General features: G+C 49.7%; 2 protein-coding genes across 3 annotated transcripts in view; one reads left to right on the top strand and one right to left on the bottom strand.

Annotated features, from left to right (window-relative positions):
• Positions 1 to 6,440, top strand: part of man2c1 (mannosidase, alpha, class 2C, member 1) — an 89,143-nt gene extending 82,703 nt beyond the window's left edge. The window contains exons 24-26 of the mRNA XM_078429879.1: positions 538 to 689; positions 2,677 to 2,780; positions 6,193 to 6,440. Coding sequence (XP_078286005.1) covers positions 538 to 689; positions 2,677 to 2,780; positions 6,193 to 6,304 — 368 coding nt within the window. The 3' untranslated portion in view covers positions 6,305 to 6,440. The remainder of the gene's footprint in view (positions 1 to 537; positions 690 to 2,676; positions 2,781 to 6,192) is intronic.
• A 5,484-nt stretch (positions 6,441 to 11,924) lies between these two features.
• LOC144610881 (sorting nexin-27-like) overlaps positions 11,925 to 23,723 on the bottom strand; it is a 137,924-nt gene continuing 126,125 nt past the window's right edge. For both annotated transcript variants that reach the window (XM_078429851.1, XM_078429852.1), the window contains exons 9-13: positions 22,740 to 22,889; positions 19,393 to 19,521; positions 18,639 to 18,698; positions 17,445 to 17,545; positions 11,925 to 12,612 (exon numbers count right to left, since the gene is read on the bottom strand). In XM_078429851.1, the coding sequence (XP_078285977.1) occupies positions 17,453 to 17,545; positions 18,639 to 18,698; positions 19,393 to 19,521; positions 22,740 to 22,889 (432 nt within the window). In that variant the 3' untranslated portion in view covers positions 11,925 to 12,612; positions 17,445 to 17,452. The remainder of the gene's footprint in view (positions 12,613 to 17,444; positions 17,546 to 18,638; positions 18,699 to 19,392; positions 19,522 to 22,739; positions 22,890 to 23,723) is intronic.

The following is a 23,723-nucleotide window of genomic DNA, read 5'->3' as shown; positions in this document are numbered from 1 at the left end:
TCTGCCTCAGAAGGCAGTGGAGGCCAATTCTCTGAATGCATTCAAGAGAGAGCTAGAGCTCTTAAAGGATAGCGGAGTCAGGGGGTATGGGGAGAAGGCAGGAACGGGGTACTGATTGAGAATGATCAGACATGATCACATTGAATGGTGGTGCTGGCTCGAAGGGCCGAACGGCCTCCTCCTGCACCTATTGTCTATTGTCAATAATGGCTGACCTATCTTTCCCTATCTTACTCTACGCCTTTATTCCTACTACCAAAATGCACCAGAGTGTACTTTGCTCCACTGTATTCCACCTGCCACCTCTTAGCCCACTCTCCCAACCTGTCTGGCCCACTCTTACAGTGCTCCTGTGGAAACCTCTACCTGTAGCTGTTAATAATCCCGCCCTCTGTCACTGAATTAGTAATGCTAGTCTGTGTTGTGAACTAGAGTTGCCCGGCTAACCGGCTGGTCGATTACCCGCACCGTGCGGTGTGTTCAGTCTGCTGCTACCAGTCTCCTTGCCCTGATCACCTGTGCTGTTTCCCCATGCAGGTTCGTTCCAAGAGGCTAATGTGATCCAGTCGGCCTACAACATCAACTACCCGCTGCACATCGTGCCCGCAGGCCCCGGTATCTGTGCTCCCAGTTCCTGGAGCGCCTTTTCAATCCAGTCTCCTGCCGTCGTCCTGGAAACCATTAAACAGGTGAGTGAGTGGTCAGGAAGGAACTGCAGGTGCTGGTTTAAACCGCAGGTACGCACAAAATGCTGGAGTAACTCAGCGGGTCAGGCAGCATCTGTGGAGAAAAGGAATGGGTGAGACCCTTCTTCAGACAGAGTCAGGGGAGAGGGAAACGAGAGATAGAGACGGTGATACAGAGAGAAATAGAACAAATGAATAATATGCAAAAAAGTAACAATGATAAAGGGAACTGCCCACTGTGGGCTAGGTGAGACTGCAAGATGACTGAAGCTATTTCAACGACTTGGGTGGGGGAGGGATGGAGAGAGAGGGGATGCAAGGGTTACTTGAAGTTAGAGACATCATTATATCGCTGGGTTGTAAGCTGCCCAAGCCAAATATGGGTGGGGGGGCTGATCATATGTGTCAAACCCATGACTGGGGCATGAATATCTGTGTAATTGCCAACATGCTTCATCCAGTAACTGATGTGTGGGCTGCATCGCGCTGTGGTTCCGTAAACGGACTTATATCCAGACACACGAGTCTCAATCGCAATGTGCCAGGGAATTTAAATTGAAGTAACCAATTAAATGTGGAATGCAAAGCTAGTGGAGGATAGTAAGCTTGAAGCTGCTGGATTGTTGTAAACACCCAGCAGGTTTGTTCACATCCTTCGGCCGAGGATATCTGTTGCTATTACTGAGCCTGATCACGTTTGATTTAAATACAGCTCGTGCATAATCCCGTCTGAATGTCCTGGCAGCTCAGGGCTAATACAGGCTAATACAACTTTGGGCCTGTTTGTGTAGCAAACCATGAACAAATCCGTTTAAAAAAATCCATTTTGGGTGGTGCAGTGGTAGAGTTGCTGCCTTACTGCCCCAGAGACCCGGGTTCCATCCTGATCACGGGTGCTGTCTGTACGGAGTTTGCACATTATCCCTGAGTTTTCTCCGGGTGCTCCGGTTTCCTCCCACACTCCAAAGATCTACACGTTTGTAGGTTAATTATCTTAGAAACATAGAAAATAGGTGCAGGAGTAGGCCATTCGGCCCTTCGAGCCTGCACCGCCATTCAGTATGATCATGGCTGATCATCCAGCTCAGTATCCTGTACCTGCCTTCTCTCCATACCCCCTGATCCCTTTAGCCACAAGGGCCACATCTAACTCCCTCTTAAATATAGCCAATGAACTGGCCTCAACTACCTTCTGTGGCAGAGAATTCCACAGACTCACCACTCTCTGTGTGAAGAAATGTTTTCTCATCTCGGTCCTAAAAGACTTCCCCCTTATCCTTAAGCTGTGACCCCTAGTTCTGGACTTCCCCAACATCGGGAACAATCTTCCCGCATCTAGCCTCTCCAACCCCTTAAGAATTTTATATGTTTCTATAATTTTATTGGCTTCTAGTGTAAATTGTCCCTAGTGTGTGAGACAGGATAACATATTTCTAATATGCAGGTGATTGTTGGGCTGTGCAGACTTGGGTCGAGGGGCTGTAGTTTATTATTGTTCAGTGCACTGAGGTACAGTGAAAGGCTTTTTGTTGTGTGCTAGCCAGTCAAAGAAAAGACTATACATGATTACAATCAAGCCTTTCAGGGGCCTGACATTTCAGGGGCTCTTGGCACCTTGCAAACGGGGGGGCATGATGTCCTGAGGTGGATCCTCACTGTCCTGGGCAGCATGGTGGCGCAACGGTAGAGTTGCTGCCCTACAGCGCCAGAGACCCGGGTTCGATCCTGACTACAGGAGCTGTCTGCACAGTTTGTGACCTGCGTGGGTTTTTGCCGGTTTCCTCCCACCCTCCAGAGACGTTCAGGTTTGTAGGTTAATTGGCTTGGTATAATTGTAAATTGTCCCTGGTGTGTGTAGGATTGTGTTCGTGTGCGGGGATCACTGGTCAGCACGGACTCGATGGGCCGAAGGGCTTGTTTCTGCGCTGTATCACTAAACTAAAGGGAAGACAAATACTCTGAACTGATACTCGATGCTCCTCACCAACAGGCTGAGAAGAAGAACAAGGCTCTGGTCATCCGCATGTACGAGTCTCACGGCAGCACGGTGGAAACCTGGTTGCACACGTCACTACCCATCAAACAAGCTCTCTGGTGAGTGGCGGTCACGTGTGTTCAGGGCATCGTCACCAACAACCTCTGTGCTGTATTGGGATCAAACGTCGTGTGGGTAAGACAGGCTCACCATGGCCTAGGTAGAAAGTTGGCCTGGAGCAACTAGAGGTGACTGGATGAGGCCATGTTGCAGTTGTACAAGACGTTGCTGAGGCCACATTCAGAGTATAGCATTCAGTGTTGGGCACCATGTTATTGGAAGGATGTGCTGTCAAACTGGAAAGATTTACAAGGACGGTTGCCAGGACCCAAGGGCTGAGATATAGGGTGAGGTTGAGCAGGCTCGGACTCTATTCCTTGGAGCACTTGAGAATGAGGGGTGATCTTAAGGAGGTGTACAAAATCATGAGAAATACATCAGGTAGACGCACAGAGCCTCTTGCCCAGAGTAGGGGAATCGAGAGAGGACATAGGTTTAAGATGAGGGGGAAACATTTATTAGGAACCTAAGGGCTAACTTTTTTACGCAATGGATGGTGGGTGTATGGAATGAGCTACCAAAGGAGGTAGTTGAGAGGGACTATCACAACATTTAAGAAACATTTAGACAGGTACATGGATAGGACAGGTTTATTGGGCAAACACAGGCAAGTGGGACTAGTGTAGCTGGACATGTTGGTTGGTGTGGGCAAGTTAGGCCGATGAGCCTGTTTCCACACCAGGTCACTCTGTGACAGTGGAGATACAGGAGGCTTGCTCTGCTTGGCAAAATGTAAAGCGAGTTGTGCAGCAACACTTACATGCTGAACTCTCAAGATTTTACAATGTATCTGGATGATTTGGATGAAGATATTTGTAGGGACAGTTGATACATTTGCTTGTGAGGTAAAGGTGGGAAAGTAAACCATGTAAAGGATCAAGGTAGACACGAAATGATGGAGTAACTCAGCAGGTCAGGCAGCATCTCGGGCGAGAAGGAATGGGTGACGTTTCGGGTCGAGACCCTTCTTCAGACTGATGTCAGGGGAGGGGGCGGGTCTTTTTGGAGAGTGTTTGGGTGGAGAGAGATGGATGGATGTGGAGAGTGTGTGCATAAGATGGAGAGAGAGATGGATGGATGGAGAGAGTGTGGGCATGAGATGGAGAGAGAGATGGATGGATGGAGAGAGTGCATAGATGGAGAGAGAGATGGATGGATGGAGAGAGTGGGGGCATGAGATGGAGGGAGAGATGGATGGATGTGGAGAGTGCATAGATGGAGAGAGAGATGGATGGAGGAGAGTATTTCTCCTTGTGGCAGAAGTTAAAACCAGAGATTGCTCTTGAAAGATAAATAATTGGTTGCCCATTTAAATAGAGTCAACTAATTTTCACAGCGTTGTCAGTGGAAGAAGAACCGTTGAACTTTCTTAAGACCGAGTAGATGGAGATTGTTGATGAGCAAGGGGAAGTGGGTTGGTGGGGAGCGGGGTTTATCACGTCAGCCGCCCGCAGCCTTCCTGAGTGGTTGAGCTTAGAGCTGGTGGGTTTGGATCTCCTGCTGTTGTCAGCACTTATCATCCCATCAGTACAGGTTGTTCAATGACTTCTGTATTTCCCAAAATGGGTCAGTCTGCAAACTGGACGATCCCACACCGCCAGTTATACAATTGACACTGTGACCAACTCAGTGTCGGAACCAAGCATCTGCTAAAAGGACATAAAGTGCTGGAGTAACTCAGCGGGTCAGGCAGCATCTCTGGAGAACGTGGATAGGTAACGTTTCACAGAGTGCTGGAGTAACTCAGTGGGTCAGGCAGCATCTCTGGAGAACATGGATAGGTGCCATAGTGAGGCCCACCGGAAAATGGAGGAACAGCACCTCATATTTCGCTTGGGCAGTTTGCAGCCCAGTGGTATGAACATCGACTTCTCCAACTTTAGATAGTTCCTCTGTCCCTCTCTTCCCCTCCTCCTTCCCAGATCTCCCTCTATCTTCCTGTCTCCACCTATATCCTTCCTTTGTTCCGCCCCCCTGACATCAGTCTGAAGAAGGGTCTCGACCCGAAACGTCACCCATTCCTTCTCTCCCGAGATGCTGCCTGACCTGCTGAGTTACTCCAGCATTTTGTGAATAAATGGATAGGTGACGTTTCACAGAGTGCTGGAGTAACTCAGCGGGTCAGGCAGCATCTCTGGAGAACATGGATAGGTGACGTTTCACAGAGTGCTGGAGTAACTCAGTGGGTCAGGCAGCATCTCTGGAGAACATGGATAGGTGACGTTTCAGGTCGGGACCCTTCTTCTGACAGGAGCAGGATTAGGCCATTTGGCCCATGGAGTCTACTCTCCCATTCAATCATGACTGATCTATTTTTCCCCTCTCAACCTCCCCCATTCTCCTGCCTTTTCCCCGTCACCTTTCACACCGGCACTAATCGAGAACCTGTTCATCTCTGCTTTACAAGCACCCAATGACTTGGCCTCCTGCTCTCTATTGTGGAACACTAGACAGTGGAGTGAAGAAGGAAACGTTCCAAACATCACCTCTCCATGTTCTCCAGAGATGCTGCCTGACCCGCTGAGTTACTCCAGCACGCTGTGAAACGTCACCTATCCATGTTCTCCAGAGATGCTGCCTGACCCGCTGAGTTACTCCAGTCACTCTGTGAAACGTCACCTATCCACGTTCTCCAGAGATGCTGCCTGACCCGCTGAGTTACTCCAGCACTCTGTGAAACGTCACCTCTCCATGTTCTCAAGAGATGCTGCCTGACCCGCTGAGTTACCTGACCTTTTGTTTTGTCCCTTTGTGTGAACCAGCAGCTGCAGTTCCTCGTTTGTGCATCCGCTGCAAACCTGATGCTCAATTGAAACATTAAAAATTCCAGAACATCTTGTTACGGGAGTGAATGTGTTGGTGTGCTGCTTGTTAGAACCAGAGATCGCTCTTGAAAGATAATTGGTTGCCCATTTAAATAGTCAAACAATTTTCACAGCGTTGTCAGTGGAAGAAGAACCTTTGAACTTTCTTAAGACCGAGTAGATGGAGATTGTTGATGAGCAAGGGGGAAGTGTGTTGGTGGGGAGCGGGGTTTATCACATAAGCCGCCCACAGCCTTCCTGAGTGGTAGAGGTTGGAGCTGGTGGGTTTGGCTCTGTGAAAGTGAGATGTGAATCTCTCCAGAATAATTTCCCACTGTTTGGCTTTTTTTTAATGCAAAGTGGATGTGATTGGAAGCAAAGGCCGAGCCGAGCATCTAATCACAGCTCATTCACCAGGGTGTGCAGCATGGAGGTCTAATTCAGTCTATGGGCTCATCCCGATCGAGTGCGACGGACGGGGGGGGATTTTACAGTCTACATTCCTGGCTCTGGGGCTTTGATAACTGCTTCTCAGCCCCAGTGCATGGACGGACGCAGTAGTAACGCAGTAACTCTGCAGCCTAACGTGTGCTACTTCCCTCGGCAGGTGCGACCTTCTGGAGCAGCCACTCACCGCCAGGTGTTGCCCCATCAACGATTCTCGGATTGAACTGGCCTTCACTCCGTTCCAGATCCGCTCCCTGCTTCTACTTCTCTGACGCGACTCTGCTCCGGCCGGGTACAATCACCATCTCAATTCATCGAGCTTGGGTGATACCGAAAAACAATCACTAATTCTGTGCAGCCAGCAATGAAACGAATACAAAATTCAAACATCCTCTGCATCAGTTCTTTCTCCATTATCCATCGTTTTCCGTAGCTATTCTCTGTGGGTGGCAGGAGTTTGATTTGGCGTTCAGTTCACCCAGGCCTCCAGCTGTTCTGCTGAAGCCATGCTCTCTTGCATTTACAGTCAGTGTTAGCACACAATTATCATGAAGCATTTGAACAAAAGCTTGCTTGGTGAAAGTGCCAGGAACCCAGCAGGTCAGGCAGCATCTATGGAAGGAGAAATAGTTACCACGTCAGGTCAAAAACCCTGTTCCAATAAAGGATTTTCAACCTGAAATGGCGATGGTTTCTCCCTCCACGGACTGGCTGGATGTTTACAGCGGCTGCTTTGTCTTCTAACTGGATAGACGTGATGTTTCAGGTTAACTGGCGGCAGAGTTCTCACAAGGAGGCAGCTGGTAGTGCTGCTGTCTCTCAGTAGTAGTGGTGCTGTCAGTGTGGAGTCTGCATGTTCTCCCTCCCACTTCCCAAAGATGTGCAGGTTTGTAGGTTAATTGGCTGCTGTAAATTGCCCCTAGTGTGCAGGGAGTGGGTGAGAAAGTGGGGTCGCTCAGAACTAGTGTGAGCCTGGACTCTGGAAACTGGAAAGAGGCCCGGTTATCACGAACCATGAGAACTTTATAATTGAGAAGCAGTTGCTGCCTTACAGCGAATGCAGCGCCGGAGACCCAGGTTCCATCCCGACTACGGGCGCCGTCTGTACGGAGTTTGTACGTTCTCCCCGTGACCTGCGTGGGTTTTCTCTGAGATCTTCGGTTTCCTCCCACACTCCAAAGACGTCCAGGTTTGTAGGTTAATTGGCTTGGTGCGAGTGTAAATGTCCCTCGTGTGTGTAGGATACTGTTAATGTATGGATCAAGGGTCTGCGTGGGCTCGATGGGCCGAAGGGCCTGTTTTCACGCTGCGTCTCTAAACTGAATTAAACTAAACACAGTTAACCTCAACGGAGAGAGGAAAATGTTAAAGTAACTTGCCGAAGTAAAGATTAGACGAGTTCACCTCGTGAACAGTCACACAATAACTTGTGGGTCACAATGCTTCAGCTCCAAACACTAATCGTTTGGCAGAAAGTAGGACAAAGATCAATCTTTGCAAAGGAAGCACATTAAGGGGGGGGAGAGAACTGCCTCATCTACATTCAGCTTGTTCATCAGCTCGAGTATGGAAATCACTGCAGCTGCACCACCTGGGTACATGACAGGGAATGGAAATCACTGCAGTAACACGCTGCTGCTACACAGCAGGAGGTTCAAACCCCCACAGCCTCAGCCTCCATTCCCCATGGGCACAAAATAAGAATAAATTGTGCAGTAGCAGGTCGGCAATCTGGATGAGTGTAACGGATGCTCATTTGTTCAAGATCCATTTAGAAACTGCAGGGGATTTAGACAGTGAAGGGCATCAGCTACAAGACTTTAGAGATACAGCACGGAAACAGGCCCTTCAGCCCGCTGAGTCCGTGCCAGCCCACACACTGGGGACTATTTACAGAAGCCAATTAACCGACAAACCCGTATGTTTTTCGAGTGTGGGAGGAAACCGGACACCCAATGGAAACCCACACGGTCACAGAGAGAACATGCAAACGTCGTACATACACACCTGTGGGCAGGTATGGCCTCTACATTGCCAGGCGTGAGCAGGGAGTGGATGAGAAAGTGGGAAAACACAGAACTAGTGTGAACATACGATCGCTGGTCAGTGTGGACTTGCACCAATGAATTGAATCATGCAAAATCTGAAATCTTTGGGCTTGTGGGGTTAGATGCAGGGAGGCATAACTAGCTGGAGTATAGAACAAGCACATTCAATTAAAAATGGTCCATATTAGTAATCAAGGCCTAAAGTTAGACAAATGCATGAACATAATCATTTAACCGCTGCTGTAGTTTTATTGCAACAGCGACAATTGTTTCTGTTCCAACATGATCAGTCATTCCCTGATGAACCTTTTCTCCATAAACTACACAAAATGTGCAGTGATTTAAATGGAAGAGCAAGGCAGGGAATTGACATTGCAACTTGTTAAAGTAAGGAACAAAATTATTCATTTTTAACTACATGAATTCAGAAAGGAGGTTCCTTAAAAACATATTTCACGCAACTAATGGCAGCAAACGTAAGAATCAGGATTGACATGGGCTGCAACGAATGGCCCAGACACCAGTAACAACGGCACTGCCGATGTCAAGGGGCAAGTGGACATTCACCTAAAGGAACAGAGAATGAAGGGTCGGGGAAACGCTGGTGGAGCAACGGGATAGAAAGGAAACTCCAGAGCTACCAACCTCAAGGGCTGAAGGCACAGTGGACCACAGTGGGATCCAGTGCACCCACTACAGTTTGCAAAGACTAATTTACAATTCATTTATATTTTACTGTTTATTTCAATGTGGTAGGTGAAAGAAAACGGGACAAAGTCAGTGGGTGTTGACCGACTCTGTGGCAGAATAATGTTCACTGGTCTTTCAAAGGAACAATTAATGCTAAAGGTAGACAAAGTGCTGGAGTAACTCAGCTGGTCAGGCAGCATCTCCTGGTTGCCGACCATTTTAACTCCTTCCCAAGCACACTGACCTTTCTGTTCTGGGCCTCGGCACGGTGGCGCAGCGGTAGAGTTGCTGCCTTACAGCGAATGCAGCGCCGGAGACTCAGGTTCGATCCTGACTACGGGCGCCGTCTGTACGGAGTTTGTACGTTCTCCCCGTGACCTGCGTGGGTTTTCTCCGAGATCTTCGGTTTCCTCCCACACTCCAAAGACGTACAGGTTTGTAGGTTAATTGACTGGGTAAAATGTAAAAATTGTCCCTAGTGTGTGTAGGATAGTGTTACTGTGCGGGGATCGCTGGGCGGCGCGGACTCGGTGGGCCGAAGGGCCTGTTTCCACGCTGTATCTCTAAATCTAAATCTAAAAAAATCTAAATCTAAAATCCATTGGCAAATTGAGGCACCGCTCAAATTGGAGGAACAGCACCTGACATTTTGCTTGTGCAGCTGACAGCCCAGTGTTGAATTCTGTAATTGTGAGTGACTTCTACTAACATTCCCCTCCCCGTTTGCCCTTTTCCTCCACCCAGGTCATTTAACCAGTTGCACAGTTCACCACATTGTCTCTCTCTTGGGATCACACCTTCCCTCACCAACAATTGGCCGACCAGGGCCACCCTACCCACGCCCACCTGTTGCTGACCCTGATTAGCTCCCCTCTTACTTTCAGTCAGACAATAGACAATAGGTGCAGGAGGAGGCCATTCGGCCCTTCGAGCCAGCACCGCCATTCAATGTGATCATGGCTGATCATTCTCAATCAGTACCCCGTTCCTGCCTTCTCCCCATACCCCCTGACTCCGCTATCCTTAAGAGCTCTATCTAGCTCTCTCTTGAATGCATTCAGAGAATTGGCCTCCACTGCCTTCTGAGGCAGAGAATTCCACAGATTCACAACTCTCTGACTGAAAAAGTTTTTCCTCATCTCAGTTCTAAATGGCCTACCCCTTATTCTTAAACTGTGACCCCTTGTTCTGGACTCCCCCAACATTGGGAACATGTTTCCTGCCTCTAACGTGTCCAACCCCTTAATAATCTTATACGTTTCGATAAGATGTACAGAATAAGGGTCCCGACCCGAAACGTCACCTACCCTTAATCTCCGGAGATGCTGCCTGACCCGGTGGGTTACTCCAGCACTTTGTGTCTATCTGTGGTATAAACCAGCATCTGGAGTTCTTTGTTCCTGAATTTTTACTATTAATGCTTCCTGACCTCCTGAGATTCCTCAGCTTTTCTTATGATTTTGGTGATTCAAGCCTTCTGGAGCAGTTGAGACTGGGATGGCACAGCGGTAGAGTTGCTGCCTTCAAGCGCCTAAGACCCAGGATCGATCCTGGCCACGGGTGCTGTCTGTAGAGTTTGTACGTTCTCCCCGTGACCTGCGTGGGTTTTCTTCAGATGCTCAGGTTTCCTTCAACAGGTTTGTAGGCTAATTGGTTTTGGTGAAAATTGTAAATTGCCCCTAGTTGTGTAGTGGGACAGTGTTAGTGTGCGGGGATCTTTAGTGCGCATGGACTCCGATGAACATGATCTTAAGGTCATTAGTGATGGGCCATTCTGCCCGGTTTCTGTGCTGTATCTCTAAAACTAAGACTGCCACAGAGAGATCACAAAGATTCAATGTTTGAGACCAAGCGCAGTTGAGCAAGATGGGCACTCAGTCCCCCCAGCCCGGCCCAAGGCCGCAATGTCACGTGTTGCCAGCTTGGTGATATCGCACCTTCACCTGCTGGGCTGTGCAGTGAACATGTTATCATCCACTGTTTCAAGTTAACAGACACATTGACAGCGTGATACACAAACCAGTCGCCACCTTTAATTATGGATCTATAAATAATTACATTGCAGCTTTAACACTGATGCTTTCAAGAAATTACATGGTAATTTTGAGAAGACTAGAGTTTTTTTTACAAACAATTGCTTCCGCCCACAGTTGGCCTCTGACAAGCACGAGTGTGGCTTCATATCTTTGGCCCACACCTGAACACAGTGCAGTCTCTCAGTTACTAGCTTGGACGTCTGGACCCTGGTGCAACACTTCTGACCCCAGTCCTGCCACTGGATCAGGACGGTTGATTTTAAACTGATCCACTAGTCCTTAAAATAATATAAAGACTGCACTGTGTAAAAGAGATTGTGGAGACTGAAAGCTTGAACATATTACAGAACCAGTCTCTCGACCCCACCGAGCTTTCACCCTTCCAACCCGTCTCAACCTTGAGAATGCCACGACACACACAAGGGCAAGGGGGATTGGCGTCAACTGTTCCCCGGGCACTCACCCACTGCTTCCTTGCTCCGGACTCCTGAAAGGTGAACTGAGCGGGATGAACACAAACTGCACATTCTCCACTGACAACTGGCGACTGACTAACCTATAAACACAGAGTCTGAATAACTGTGTTGGTAAGCAGCGTGTCAAGGTTAAGTAACTGCTTATTTCAGAAACAATATACAACAAAAAGCACTGGAAATACTTTCATATATAACGCACCAGGCCGGTTTCCCAGCCAAGCCTTCAAGAACTTGTAGTGATGGATTTGATTCAGTCTTGCTTCCCGCCAAAGAGAAGGAAAGTATTGCGGACACAAAATGGGTTAATTACAAATCTGTTCTCCTACTAAACACTGAATGTTTCTCCCCCCTCCCCCCCCACTGTCACAACAACACAGAGAGCCAACATGGCCAATTCCACTGTAGTCTGGACCGATCACTACCAACAGTCACTGGATACCGGGCACCCAACCCAGACACACAACTCTGGATGAAATACTTCTGAATGGGAAAGTTCATTGCCTTGGCAGAGACCACAGCTCAATGTACAAAACACCTCTGCAGGTTTTTCAAATACAAAATAAAACATTGTCTGGTAAAGTTTAAGGAAAAACGCCCCTTTTCCCCCCGACCCCTCTCTTCTCGTCCCCCCCCCCCTCCCATTGCAACTTATCTGCACACACTGCATGCAGAACAGCATCCAGAGGCAGATGGTAATGACCCAGTCAGGCATGGACAAGAACATCTATTCGCGATCAATATTCTTGAGTTGAGAAATAGTCAACGTGAACTGGTGCTTGGATCCAGTTGACAGAGGCATGTTGCAGGCATTACCCAGCCATTTGGAGAAGGGATTTAGCCTCTTAATACTCAGCATTTAAACCAGTAGCTTACACTGTTGACATATTCATTAGGTTGGAGCTGGATTCTGGCTGGTTTAGTGTTCACCCCTTCACCCACTGGTCCCAGGCTAACAGATTACAAGTGGCAAGGGCTCACCTCCTGTACTCTGTTGGCCATGCTACAGTTGTCCCTTGTGAGGAAGATGGCATCCCAGTGTCCTGCAGTCCAATAAACACGTCACTCCTTGATCACAGAGGCGTCTATGAGCGGCAACTTTAGAACAGTGAAGGATGGGATGAAATGATGAATGGACTACTTGAAGATAGTTCTGATGTCACAGCTACATTGAGGGAAGGTTTGGGCCATTGCATGCCTCCCTATCTCCCAATGTCCAAGGTCCAATTGCTTCGGTTTTCATGCTAAGGTGCTGAGATGCTACAGAGAATGAGGTCTCCCATCAGGACAGCAAGCCTCGGTTTCCTCGTGCTGCTGCTGCGTGAAAGATGTTCTGAAAGGAGGAGCAGAGAAGGTGCAGGTTAGAGGGGGGCTGAGGCAAATGTCCTTGCATCTCAGGATGGGAGCTTTCATCAGCACAACCACCACCACCTCCTCCACAAGGCGTGATATTCCAGCATCCCACTACAGATCCAAACCACTCAACAACACCTACCCTTCACAAACCCACCACACACAGGGTGTATCTCAGCAACAAGTATTGTCCTTTGGCTAATGCAAGTTTTATATTGCCATGCTGCATGGAAAGAGGCCCTTCGGCCCACCAGGTCCACACTATCCATCAACCACCCATTTACACTGATCCCATTTTCCTCTCCCCACATTCTCGTCGCCTCCCCTCCAGCTTCCACCACTCGCCCACGCACAAAGGGCAATCATTCACCTACCACCCCTCATGTCTTTGGGATGTGGGAGGAAACCAGAGCACCCTGAGGAAATCCTGGAGAAGGGAGAAGGTGCAGACAGCCCGAGGTCAGGATGGAACCCGGGTCTGGCTGAGATTCAGCTCTAGCAGCTGTGCCACTGAGTGTCGTTTCCCTCTGCCCAGTGGATCAGCAGTGACACTGGATACACCAAATACAGGCCAGCTAATGTGCAAATAGATCGCAAATCTAGGACAGACCGATACTGCGCTGAATATTTAAGGTTCACATGTTTTGATTCTAAACAACTAAAAGAACTTCACCAGAGGTGTACTTGGAGAGTTTACACTCTCTCCTCCTTCCACAGCTGGGTGCCAGTCCACAGACAAGGGAAATGAGCATCACTGGCGGGCGGGCGGGCTAGTGGGTGGTGGCTGAGGTACAGGACAGGAATGAAACAGAAAATAGGTGCAGGAGGAGGCCATTTGGCCCTTCGAGCCAGCACCACCATTCAATGTGATCATGGCTGATCATCCCCAATCAGTAACCCGTGCCTGCCTTCTCCCCATACCCCTTGATTCCACTAGCCCCAATAGCTCTATCTAACTCTCTCTTAAATTCATCCAGTGAATTGGCCTCCACTGCCCTCTGTGGCAGAGAATTCCACAAATTCACAACTCTCTGGGTGAAAAAGTTTCTTCTCACCTCAGTGTTAAATGGCCTCTCCTTTATTCTTAGGCTTTGTCCCCTGGTTCTGGACTCCCCCAACATTGGGAACATTTCTCCTGCATCTTGCTTGTCCAGTCCTTTTATAATTTTATACATCTCTATGAGATCCCCTCTCATCCTTCTAAATTCCGGTGAATACAAGCCTAGTCTTTCCAATCTTTCCTCATATGACAGTCCCTTCATCCCTGGGTTTAACCTGGTGAACCTACGCTGCACTGCCTCAATAGCAAGGACGTCCTTCTTCAAATTAGGAGACCAAAACTACACACAATACTCCGGGTGGGCAAATCGGGAATGTGTGCCGGAATCTGAGGGGTTATATCTGACCAGGATGAAAGGAAAGGTAACTTGTTCAGGCAGTCAATCAGGGAATGTGTGAGGAGAACAGTACCCCACAGGAACCAGCCCTTCGGCCCACAATGCCTGTGCTGAACATGATCATACGGTCATAAGTGATAGGCCATTCGGCCCATCAAGTCTACTCTGCCATTGAATCATAGCTGATCTATCTCTCCCTCCTAACCCCATTCTCCTGCCTTCTCTCCATAACCCCCGACACCTGCACTAATCAAGAATCTAAGATAGACACAAAACGCTGGAGTAACTCAGCGGGACAGGCAGCATCTCTGGAGAGAAGGATTGGATGACATTTTGGGTCGAGAACCTTCTTCGGAATCTATCTATCTCTGCCTGAAAAATATCAATTGACAAGATATTCTAATCTCTGCCTGCACGTGATCCATATTCCTCCGTTCCCTGCCTATCTATAACTCTAGCTAAAGGCCTCTTAAATGGCACGATCAGCCTCCACTGGCAGCACGTTCCAGCCACTCACGAACCTCTGTGCAAAAAATACTCACCCCACGTGACCACTTTAAACTTTTCCCCTCTAACAAGCAATTGCTAACAGAGAACATTCGACAATTTGTACTATTGAAGCCTTTGATTGTGCCTCGAAATTTCCCATCAGTTAATGGAACGAGAGAGGGCAGCTGGGACACCGGTCGGAACAAGGCCGATGCAATCAGTGCAAGTGGGTCATGTGGGCAATGCAAGCACATCGCTGTGACATTTAAGGCACTCAAATGACTTTCACTATCAAGTAAGAGAGCAGAGTGTCTCTGAGGATCCTTCATTGCTTCTACTCTGGGGCTGTAGAGAGCATCCTGTCCGGCAACATCACAGTCTGGTTTGGGAACAGCTCTGCCAAGGACAGGATGGCCCTGCAGAGAGTAGTGCGTTCGGCAGAATGCACCATGGGAACTACACTCGCCCCCCTGCAGGACCTATACATCAGGAGGTGCAGATCAAGAGCAAGCAAGATTATGGGGGACCCCTGCCACCCCAGCAACGGACTGTTCCAGCTGCTACGGTCAGGCAAACGCCTCCGCTGTCACGCTGTGAAAACGGAGAGGATGAGACGGAGTTTCTTCCCACAGGCCATCAGGACTGTTAACTATTATAACTCCAGGGACTAAATTTTGTCTTCTCTGTATTAACTTTATTTATATGCTGTAACTGTAATTCTTTTTTTGCACAATCCGCAGGCATTGCCACTTTCATTTCACTGCACATCGTATATGTGCATGTGACAAATAAACTTGACTTGATGGCAATGACTGATCTACCACCTGGTACCCCCCTCAGCAGCTCTCCGTATCCACCTTCACCCCGACATCTGCAACACACCGTGGCAGTGTGATCTTTCACTCAACCTCTGCTGCCACACAGTCAGTCCATGCCAGAGCTCAATGATAACTCTCAGCCTGACATCGCACTCTGGAGATGGCGGCTTTCATCCAGTGGAGCGAGGGCAGGGGCTGCCAGGTGCTTCAGCCTAAAGTAATAACTTGAATTAAGGTCATAAGGAATAGGTGTAGAATTAGGCCATTCGGCCCATCAAGTCTACTCCGCCATTCAATCATGGCTGATCTATCTCTCCCTCCCAACCCCATTCTCCTGCCTTCACCCCATAACCCCCGACACCTGTACTAATCAAGAATCTAAGATAGACACAAATCGCTGGAGTAACTCAGCGGGACAGGCAGCATCTCTGGAGAGAAGGAATGGGTGACGTTTTGAAGCTCCCCACAACCTCTGACACCTGTAAAATTAATAGTGGGTAGATGAGGCTCGAGTTATTCAGTGGGGTTACTTAGCAAGTTATATATCTTTTATCGCTGTATAATATATATAAAGGGTTATGTAGCGAGTTATAGAGTGTGGAAAGTTGGGCTCCGAGTATTCACTGGACATTTGAAGAGAGATTGTAGCTCCACCTGGACTTGTAGCCTGAGGTATCTGGGTTGTAGTTCCACCTGGACTTGTAGCCTGAGGTATCTGAATTGTAGTTCCACCTGGACTTGTAGCCTGAGGTATCTGGATTGATTTACTATAAAGCAACGTTTTATTTGCCATTTTAATTCAATAATTTCCATTTTCTTCCAAATCCTCAGCTAGCCAGACTGTTTCCATAAACCAGGGTCAGACTCTGAAAAGTGGGAGGTTGAAGGATAGTTAAATTGAAGTTTTCAATATATTTTAAATGGTAGAGATAAATTAGTTTACTAGAGTCGGTCATTCAGCACAGAAATAGGGCCCTTTGGCCCAACCTACCCACACCGACCAAGATTCCACATCTACTCTAGTCCCATCTGCCCGCATTTGGTCCAAATCCCTCGAAACCTTTCCTGTCCATGTACCTGTCCAAATATCTTTTATATAGTTCCTTGAAAGGGGCATCACAGGTAGTGGCATCACAGGTAGTGGCATCACAGGTAGATAGGGTTGTCAAGGTAGCTTTAGGTACATTGGCCTTCATCGGCCTGCCCGGAGTTTGACATCCCAAAATGCAACACCTAGTACTTATCAGCATTAAACCCCATGAACCATCTCTCAGACCACTTGCCTAGCTGCTGATCAAGATCCTGCTGCAATTTTTGACTAGCATCCCCACTATCCACAATACCACACATTGGTCATCTGCAAACTCTCCAGTCATGCCTTCTACACACTTATCCAAACCATTGATAGGAACCTCAAACAGCATTGGACCCAGCTCTGATCCTTGAGGCACACCACTAGTCAGTGACCTCCAGTCCAAGAAACAACCTTCCACCATCACCCTCCTTATCTCTATCCAGTGAGCTAGCTCTCCCTGCATCCCAAGCAATGTAACCTTCCAGATTAGCCTACCATGCTCTTCCTTGTCAAATGACTTATTTATGTTGTCAACGTCAATCGTTTTGGTTCCTTCTTCAAAAATTCACAGATTCGTAAGATACGATCTCCCACATTCACAACCAAGCTGACGATCGCTAAACAATCCATGTCGATTCAAGCACATCTGTCGGAAAAAAACTGCAGATGCTGGTTTAAATCGAAGGTAGACACAAAATGCTGGATCAGGCAGCATCTCTGGAGAGAAGGATTGGGTGACGTTTGGAAGAAGGGTCTCGACCCGAAACGCCTCCCATTCCTTCTCTCCAGAGATGCTGCCTGTCCCCCTGAGTTACTCCGGCATTTTGAGTCTACCTACATCTTGTCCCTCCGAACACGCTCCAGTAACTTGCCTTCCACAAACGTTAGCCTCATGGGTCTAAGGTTCCCCCTTTTGATACACACTGGCCCTGCTGCGATCACCTGACGAACAGAACCAACACTGAGGCCTCAGCTCCACCCAGGGGCAAATCTGTAAAGGGACAACTGAAACGCAGCTTCATCGCAGCCTCACCAGCGACATCAAAGTATCTCTACGTGTTCCTCCTTCCCCCATGTCCATACCATGCCACTCGAGCTGTTCCCGTTATCTTCATTGTGGCTAGCTTCTTCCATCTGTGGGAGGGGAGGGCAGGGGAGGAGAGGGGAGGGGAGGGGAGGGGAGGTGTGGGGAGGGGAGGGGAGGGGAGGGGAGGGGAGGTGTGGGGAGGAGAGGGGAGGGGAGGGGAGGGGAGGGGAGGGGAGGGCAGGGGAGGAGAGGGGAGGGGAGGAGAGGGGAGGGGAGGGGAGGGGAGGGGAGGGGAGGGGAGGGGAGGGGAGGGCAGGGGAGGAGAGGGGAGGGGAGGGGAGGGGAGGTGTGGGGAGGAGAGGGGAGGGGAGGGGAGGGGAGGTGTGGGGAGGAGAGGGGAGGGGAGGGGAGGGAGGGAGGAAGACCAGCATTGATCAGTGAACATTGATCTCACTTCACGGTACGTACCGAAGAGTTTGCGGCATTCCGACACTCTTGTCATGCAGCAAAAGCATTCTGGATCAGGAACCGTGAACAGTTCCACTCAAAGACTTCATTCCATTCACACTGCTGGTTTTAATTGAAGAAACCGTAAACTTGTGCAGGACAGGGCTCACCTCCATAAGCCACCATCCGCATCTGCACCTTTGTAATTTGGAGATACTGCGTGGAAACAGGCCCTTCGTCCCAGGGAGTCCATGCCACACCTCCATCACCCGTTCACTAGTTCTATCTGATCCCACTTTTGCATCCTACACACTAGCGACAATTTACAACAGCCAATTAACCGACAAACCTGCACGTCTTTGGAGTGTGGGAGGAAACCGGAGCACCCGGGGAAAACACACGTGGTCACAGAGTGAACGTACAAGCTCTGTACATACAGCACCTGTAGTAAGGATGGAACCTGGGTCCCTGACGATAGGCAGCAACTCTACCGCTGCGCCACCCTGCCATCATGGACCATTGAATCTAAAATGGATACCAGACATGCAATCAAGCAGATAATGCTGGCGTCTGATGTTGGTCTAGATGGTCACACAGTTCCTGTGGCCTGCTGACCAGAGGGGAAGGTGTCAGGGACAGACCACAGCCATGTACAAGCTGCTGGAAGCAGGTGGAATCTTTCACCGTGCCCTCAGAGAGGAGTCTCGGGATGTGGGGGGAAACATGCCAAATCCAAGTTGTCCTTAGTCTTACCTCTTTCCTCCACCTCAGCTCACACAAAACGCGCTCGAAACATTCGTGCATGTAGTTAAACTGGAAAAGGAAAAGAAATAGAAAGTCACACACCTATGGTGTTTCATGGAAAGTGAATTGTTCTGTAAAAGATGTGTAGGAAGGAACTGCAGGCGCTGGTTTAAACTGAAGATAGACACAAACAGCTGGAGTAACTCAGCGGGTCACACAGCATCTCTGCAGGAAAGGAAGACGTGACGTTTCGGGTCACGACTCTTCTTCAGACTGAGAGTCAGTGGAGAGGGAAACTAGAGGTATGAAAAGGGTCTCGACCCGAAACGTCACCTATCCCTTTCCTCCAGCGATGCCGTCTGACCCGCTGAGTTACTCCAGCTTTTTATGCCTATTTTAGGCAAGGGGAACATCTGCATTTTGATAGCGCCTTCACTGTCTCAGCTCACAGACCCATTTCACAACCAGAGGAAAATATTGCGTAAGTTGCTCTGATTTGGAATGAATTCTGGCGAAAAGCTCGGCCGACCCTGCTCGCCAAAACGCTGTCACTGATCCCGCAGGACAGGAGTGGTGAGCCTCAGCTACTGCCCCTTCACCGCTGACAGTGCAGCACTCCCGACGTGCGGCAACGAAAGGCGGGCTGCATCTCTGAGTGAAACACTGGCTGCTAACGGTAACTGTGCTGCTTTCCGGCAGGGAGCTGAGATAGTGGGGGGTGGGGGGTGGGGTAGGGGGAGTGAACATCACGGCCGTTACTCACGTATGGAGTGAAGATTTTCACCCAGCGCGGTTTCTTTTCGCCGCGGATGTACTCGAAGCAGAACGCCATTCCCTCCTCGTCCGTGTCCCACTGGTGCATCTCGGCCCAGTCAAACACGATCACCTGGTTCTAAGGAAACACTGAACATCAGTACTTTGGCTGCAAAAGGCAAAAGCCCCAGAGATCAGAAGATCATAAGGGTTAGGAGTAGAATTAGGCCGTTCGGCCCATCGTGTCTACTTTGCCATTGAATCATGGCTGATCTATCTCTCCCTCCCAACCCCATTCTCCTGCCTTCTCCCCATAACCTCTGATACCCGTACTAATCAACAATCTAACTATCTAACTGGAATTTAGAAGGATGAGAGGGGATCTTATCGAAACGTATAAGATTATTAAGGGGTTTGACACGTTAGAGGCAGGAAACATGTTCCCAATGTTGGGGGAGTCCAGAACCAGGGGCCACAGTTTAAGAATAAGGGGCCATTTAGAACTGAGATGAGGAAAAACTTTTTCAGTCAGAGAGTTGTGAATCTGTGGAATTCTCTGCCTCAGAAGGCAGTGGAGGCCAATTCTCTGAATGCATTCAAGAGAGAGCTAGATAGAGCTCTTAAGGATAGCGGAGTCAGGGGGTATGGGGAGAAGGCAGGAACGGGGTACTGATTGAGAATGATCAGCCATGATCACATTGAATGGCGGTGCTGGCTCGAAGGGCCGAATGGCCTCCTCCTGCACCTATTGTCTATTGTCTATCTCAGCCTTAAATATATCCACTGACTTGGCCTCCACAGCCGTCTGTGGCAAAGAATTCCACAGATTCACCACCCTCTGACTAAAGATATTCCTCCTCATCTCCTACCTAAAAGGGAGGCCATGACCTCTAGTCCTAGACTCTCCCAGTGGTGGACACATCCTCCCCACATCCACTCTGTCCAATCCTTTCACTATTCTGTACATTTCAATGAGGTCCCCCCTCATTCTTCTAAACTCCAGCGAGTACAGGCCCAGTGCTGTCAAACGCTCATCATATGTTAACCTGCTCATTCCAGGGATCATTCTTATCAACCTCTGCAGCCACCCATGTGGCACGTCAAAGGCTTTCTGAAAATCTAGGTATATAACATCTACCGACTCTCCTTTGTCTGTCCTTGCTATTTACTTCTTCAAAGAATTCCAGCCAATTTGTCAGGCAAGGCCCACCTTCACAAAGCCACGCTGACTCCGGCCTAGTTTATCGTGAACTCCTAAGTACTCCGTAACCTCATCTATATACTAAAACTCTCATTTGTTTGTTTATTTGTGATCGAACTACAGCCAAAACGGTACACGATAGCGTGACAATTGTAGGCCCACCTTACTCACCGCCATCACTTTAATGGTAAAGCAAGTCGTTTTTATTGATATCGGTTATATTTTTAAAGTTATTCACATTTTAAAGTTTTAATCTATCTCCGAGGGAGGGAGGGGGTAGAGGGAGGGGGGAGGAAGGTAGATAAGGGGTGTTGAGGGGGATGGAGAGGGGGAAGGGGACGTGGGGAGGGGGAGGGGAGGGAGGGGGTAGGGGGGAGGAGAGGGTGCTGCACCAATGCAGGAGAGGCTTGGGCCCAACGGGTCCACTTGGTCTAGTCCTTTATAATAATGGACTCTTAAATCTTACCAACCACCGAGGTCAGACTAACCGGCCTATAGTTCCCACTATTCTGCTTTGCTCCCTACTTGTGCAGCCGAGTGATATTGGTAATTTTCCAATCATCTGGAACCACTCCTGACTAGTATCACCATCAATGCCTCCACAATCTCTTAAGCCACCTCCTTCAGAACCCTAGGGTGCAGTCCAAGGGATGTATCCACCTTCAGCCCTTTCAGCATTCCCAAGCATTCACCTTCTCCCTAGTATTCACTTTCTCCCTAGTATTCCCAGCATTCACAGTATTCCCAGTATTCCCAGAATTCCTAGTATTCCCAGCATTCCCAGCATTCACCTTCTCCCTAGTATTGACCACCCCACTAACTTCCACCCCCTGACTCTCCAATTTCAGGCATATTGCTGGTGTCCTCCACTGTGAAGACTGATGCCACAAAGTTATTCAACTCCTCTGCCATTTCTTTAAGAAAGAAGACGCTGCATCCCTGGTGTGGTTCGCTGATGCCTACAACTCTTTTGTCATTTTGACATACAAAACGTTCAGAGAGCAAGAGACAGAGGAGGTTTCACCAAGGACAATCGTGTTAAATACTTGGTTAACAATTCTGCAAAAAACATGATTGCAATAACAATTCAAGCAAACACAGGGAGATAAACGTTGCACCTCTAGTAAAAAGATACAGGGAGTTTCAAGAGGAGAGATGGTGTGTCCGGGAGATAGGAATTCACGTACACATGAGATTGTCAAATGGTGTCTGCTCCACACTGGACAGTTGACAATGGTTAAGACTGGAATCATATTCTGGTTGATAACGATTTGAAGTCATTGCCTGACTGGGCAGTGCAACTGGTTGAATTGTGATGGCCCAGCAGGTCAGAAAGGGCGGCCATGATGGGAAGGGACGGCAGGACTGGAGAGGCGGCCATGATGGGAAGGGCCAGAGGGCGGGCAGGACGACCATGATGGGAAGGGCCACCAGGGTGGGAGGGGTGGCCATGATGGGAAGGGCCAGCAGTTTGGGAGAGGCAGCCACGATGGGAAGGGCAGGCCGGGTGTGAGAGGCAGCCATGATGGGAAAGGCAGGCACGGTGTGAGAGGTGACCATGACTGGAAGGGCCAGCAGGGTGGGAGGGGTGGCCATGATGGGAAGGGCAGGCACGGTGTGAGAGGCGGCCATGACGGGGAGGGCAGGCACGGTGGGAGAGGTGGCCACGATGGGAAGGGCAGGCCGGGTGTGAGAGGCAGCTATGATGGGAAAGGCAGGCACGGTGTAAGAGGTGGTCATGACTGGAAGGGCCAGCAGGGTGGGAGGGGTGGCCATGATGGGAAGGGCAGGCAGGGTGGGAGAGGCGGCCATGACTGGAAGGGCCAGCAGGGTGGGAGGGGTGGCCATGATGGGAAGGGCAGGCAGGGTGGGAGAGGCGGCCATGATGGGAAGGGCAGGCAGGGTGTGAGAGGCGGCCATGATGGGAAGGGCAGGTACGGTGTGAGAGGCGGCCATGATGGGAAGGGCAGGTACGGTGTGAGAGGCGGCCATGATGGGGAGGGCAGGCAGGGTGGGAGAGGCGGCCATGATGGGAAGGGCAAGTAGGGCTGGAGGGGTGGAGATTGGGGTCAGTGCAGGGGCATAGACCATTTTGGAGATTTCACTCTGTAACACAAGGGCGTTGCATTAAGTGACCAAGGGCTGACGGCACCTACCTCCAACTGACCATCCTCTGTGCAAGCATGCAGTTTAAAGTGCTGAATGCTGATGGCGGCCATGACGTGCCCCTTCCGTCGAGAGTCGCAGCGACAGTGCGGGAAGACTATCTGGTTGTAGCCTTCACACGTGCGAATCATGTTCAGGTACTGCAGTGACGGGAAGACTGGGCATCAGTCAGCAACCCACCCTCTTTCACCCCACCCCCCCCCCCACCCCCCCCACCCAACAGTTAGTCACACATCCCAGCAGCACCTCTTCCCAGCTGCACCAAGCTGGGCCAGCACTCGGGAACGCTCTCCCCCTGTCCCCGCACACCCCCACTCTTGAGTACTTCACTGTAGTCACCAACTGTCCCGTATTAGCCGGGACGTCCCGTATTTTGGGCTAAATTAGTTTGTCCCGTACGGGACCGCCCTTGTCCCTTGTCAGTAGGGTTGCCAACTTCCTCACCCCAAATAAGGGACAAAGGGTGACGTCACCACCCCGCGCCCCACGTGACCTCACTCAGCCAGCGGCCACGTGCTCCCGCTCCACCAATGGCGGCAGCCATTGGTAGAGCGGGAGCGCGTGGCCGCTGGCTGGGTGAGGTCACGTGGGTCGGTGACGTCACCCTTTGTCCCTTATTTGGGGGGGAGGAAGTTGGCAACCCTAGAGTCACCATCCCCAGCAACTTCAACGCCCATCCCAACACCCGCTGTTGCCTTGAGCCATTGCTGCAGCCAATCGTCTGCTCTTTTCTCTCAGTTAACATCTCTGTGATATTGAAATAGTAACCCAGACCCTGCTGTGTAATCTGTTTATTTCCTCTTTATTCGTAGCTGTTTCAGGCGCGTGGGGGGGGGGAAGATTGGTTCAGTGCAGATGGACTGAGATGAAGTGTCTGTGGGGAATCGGCCATGGACCGAGTGTGCCCGTGTGAACATCGTGCGTGTAAACGTCACTGCCCTCGCCACGGGGAGATATTGTGGGTGGATTTGCCG

This window comes from Rhinoraja longicauda, chromosome 38 (genome assembly GCF_053455715.1).
Source record: "Rhinoraja longicauda isolate Sanriku21f chromosome 38, sRhiLon1.1, whole genome shotgun sequence".
In the NCBI taxonomy this organism is placed as follows: Eukaryota; Metazoa; Chordata; class Chondrichthyes; order Rajiformes; family Arhynchobatidae; genus Rhinoraja; species Rhinoraja longicauda.
The sequence above is the reverse complement of the archived record's forward strand: the minus strand, read 5'-3'. Positions and strand labels throughout refer to the sequence as shown.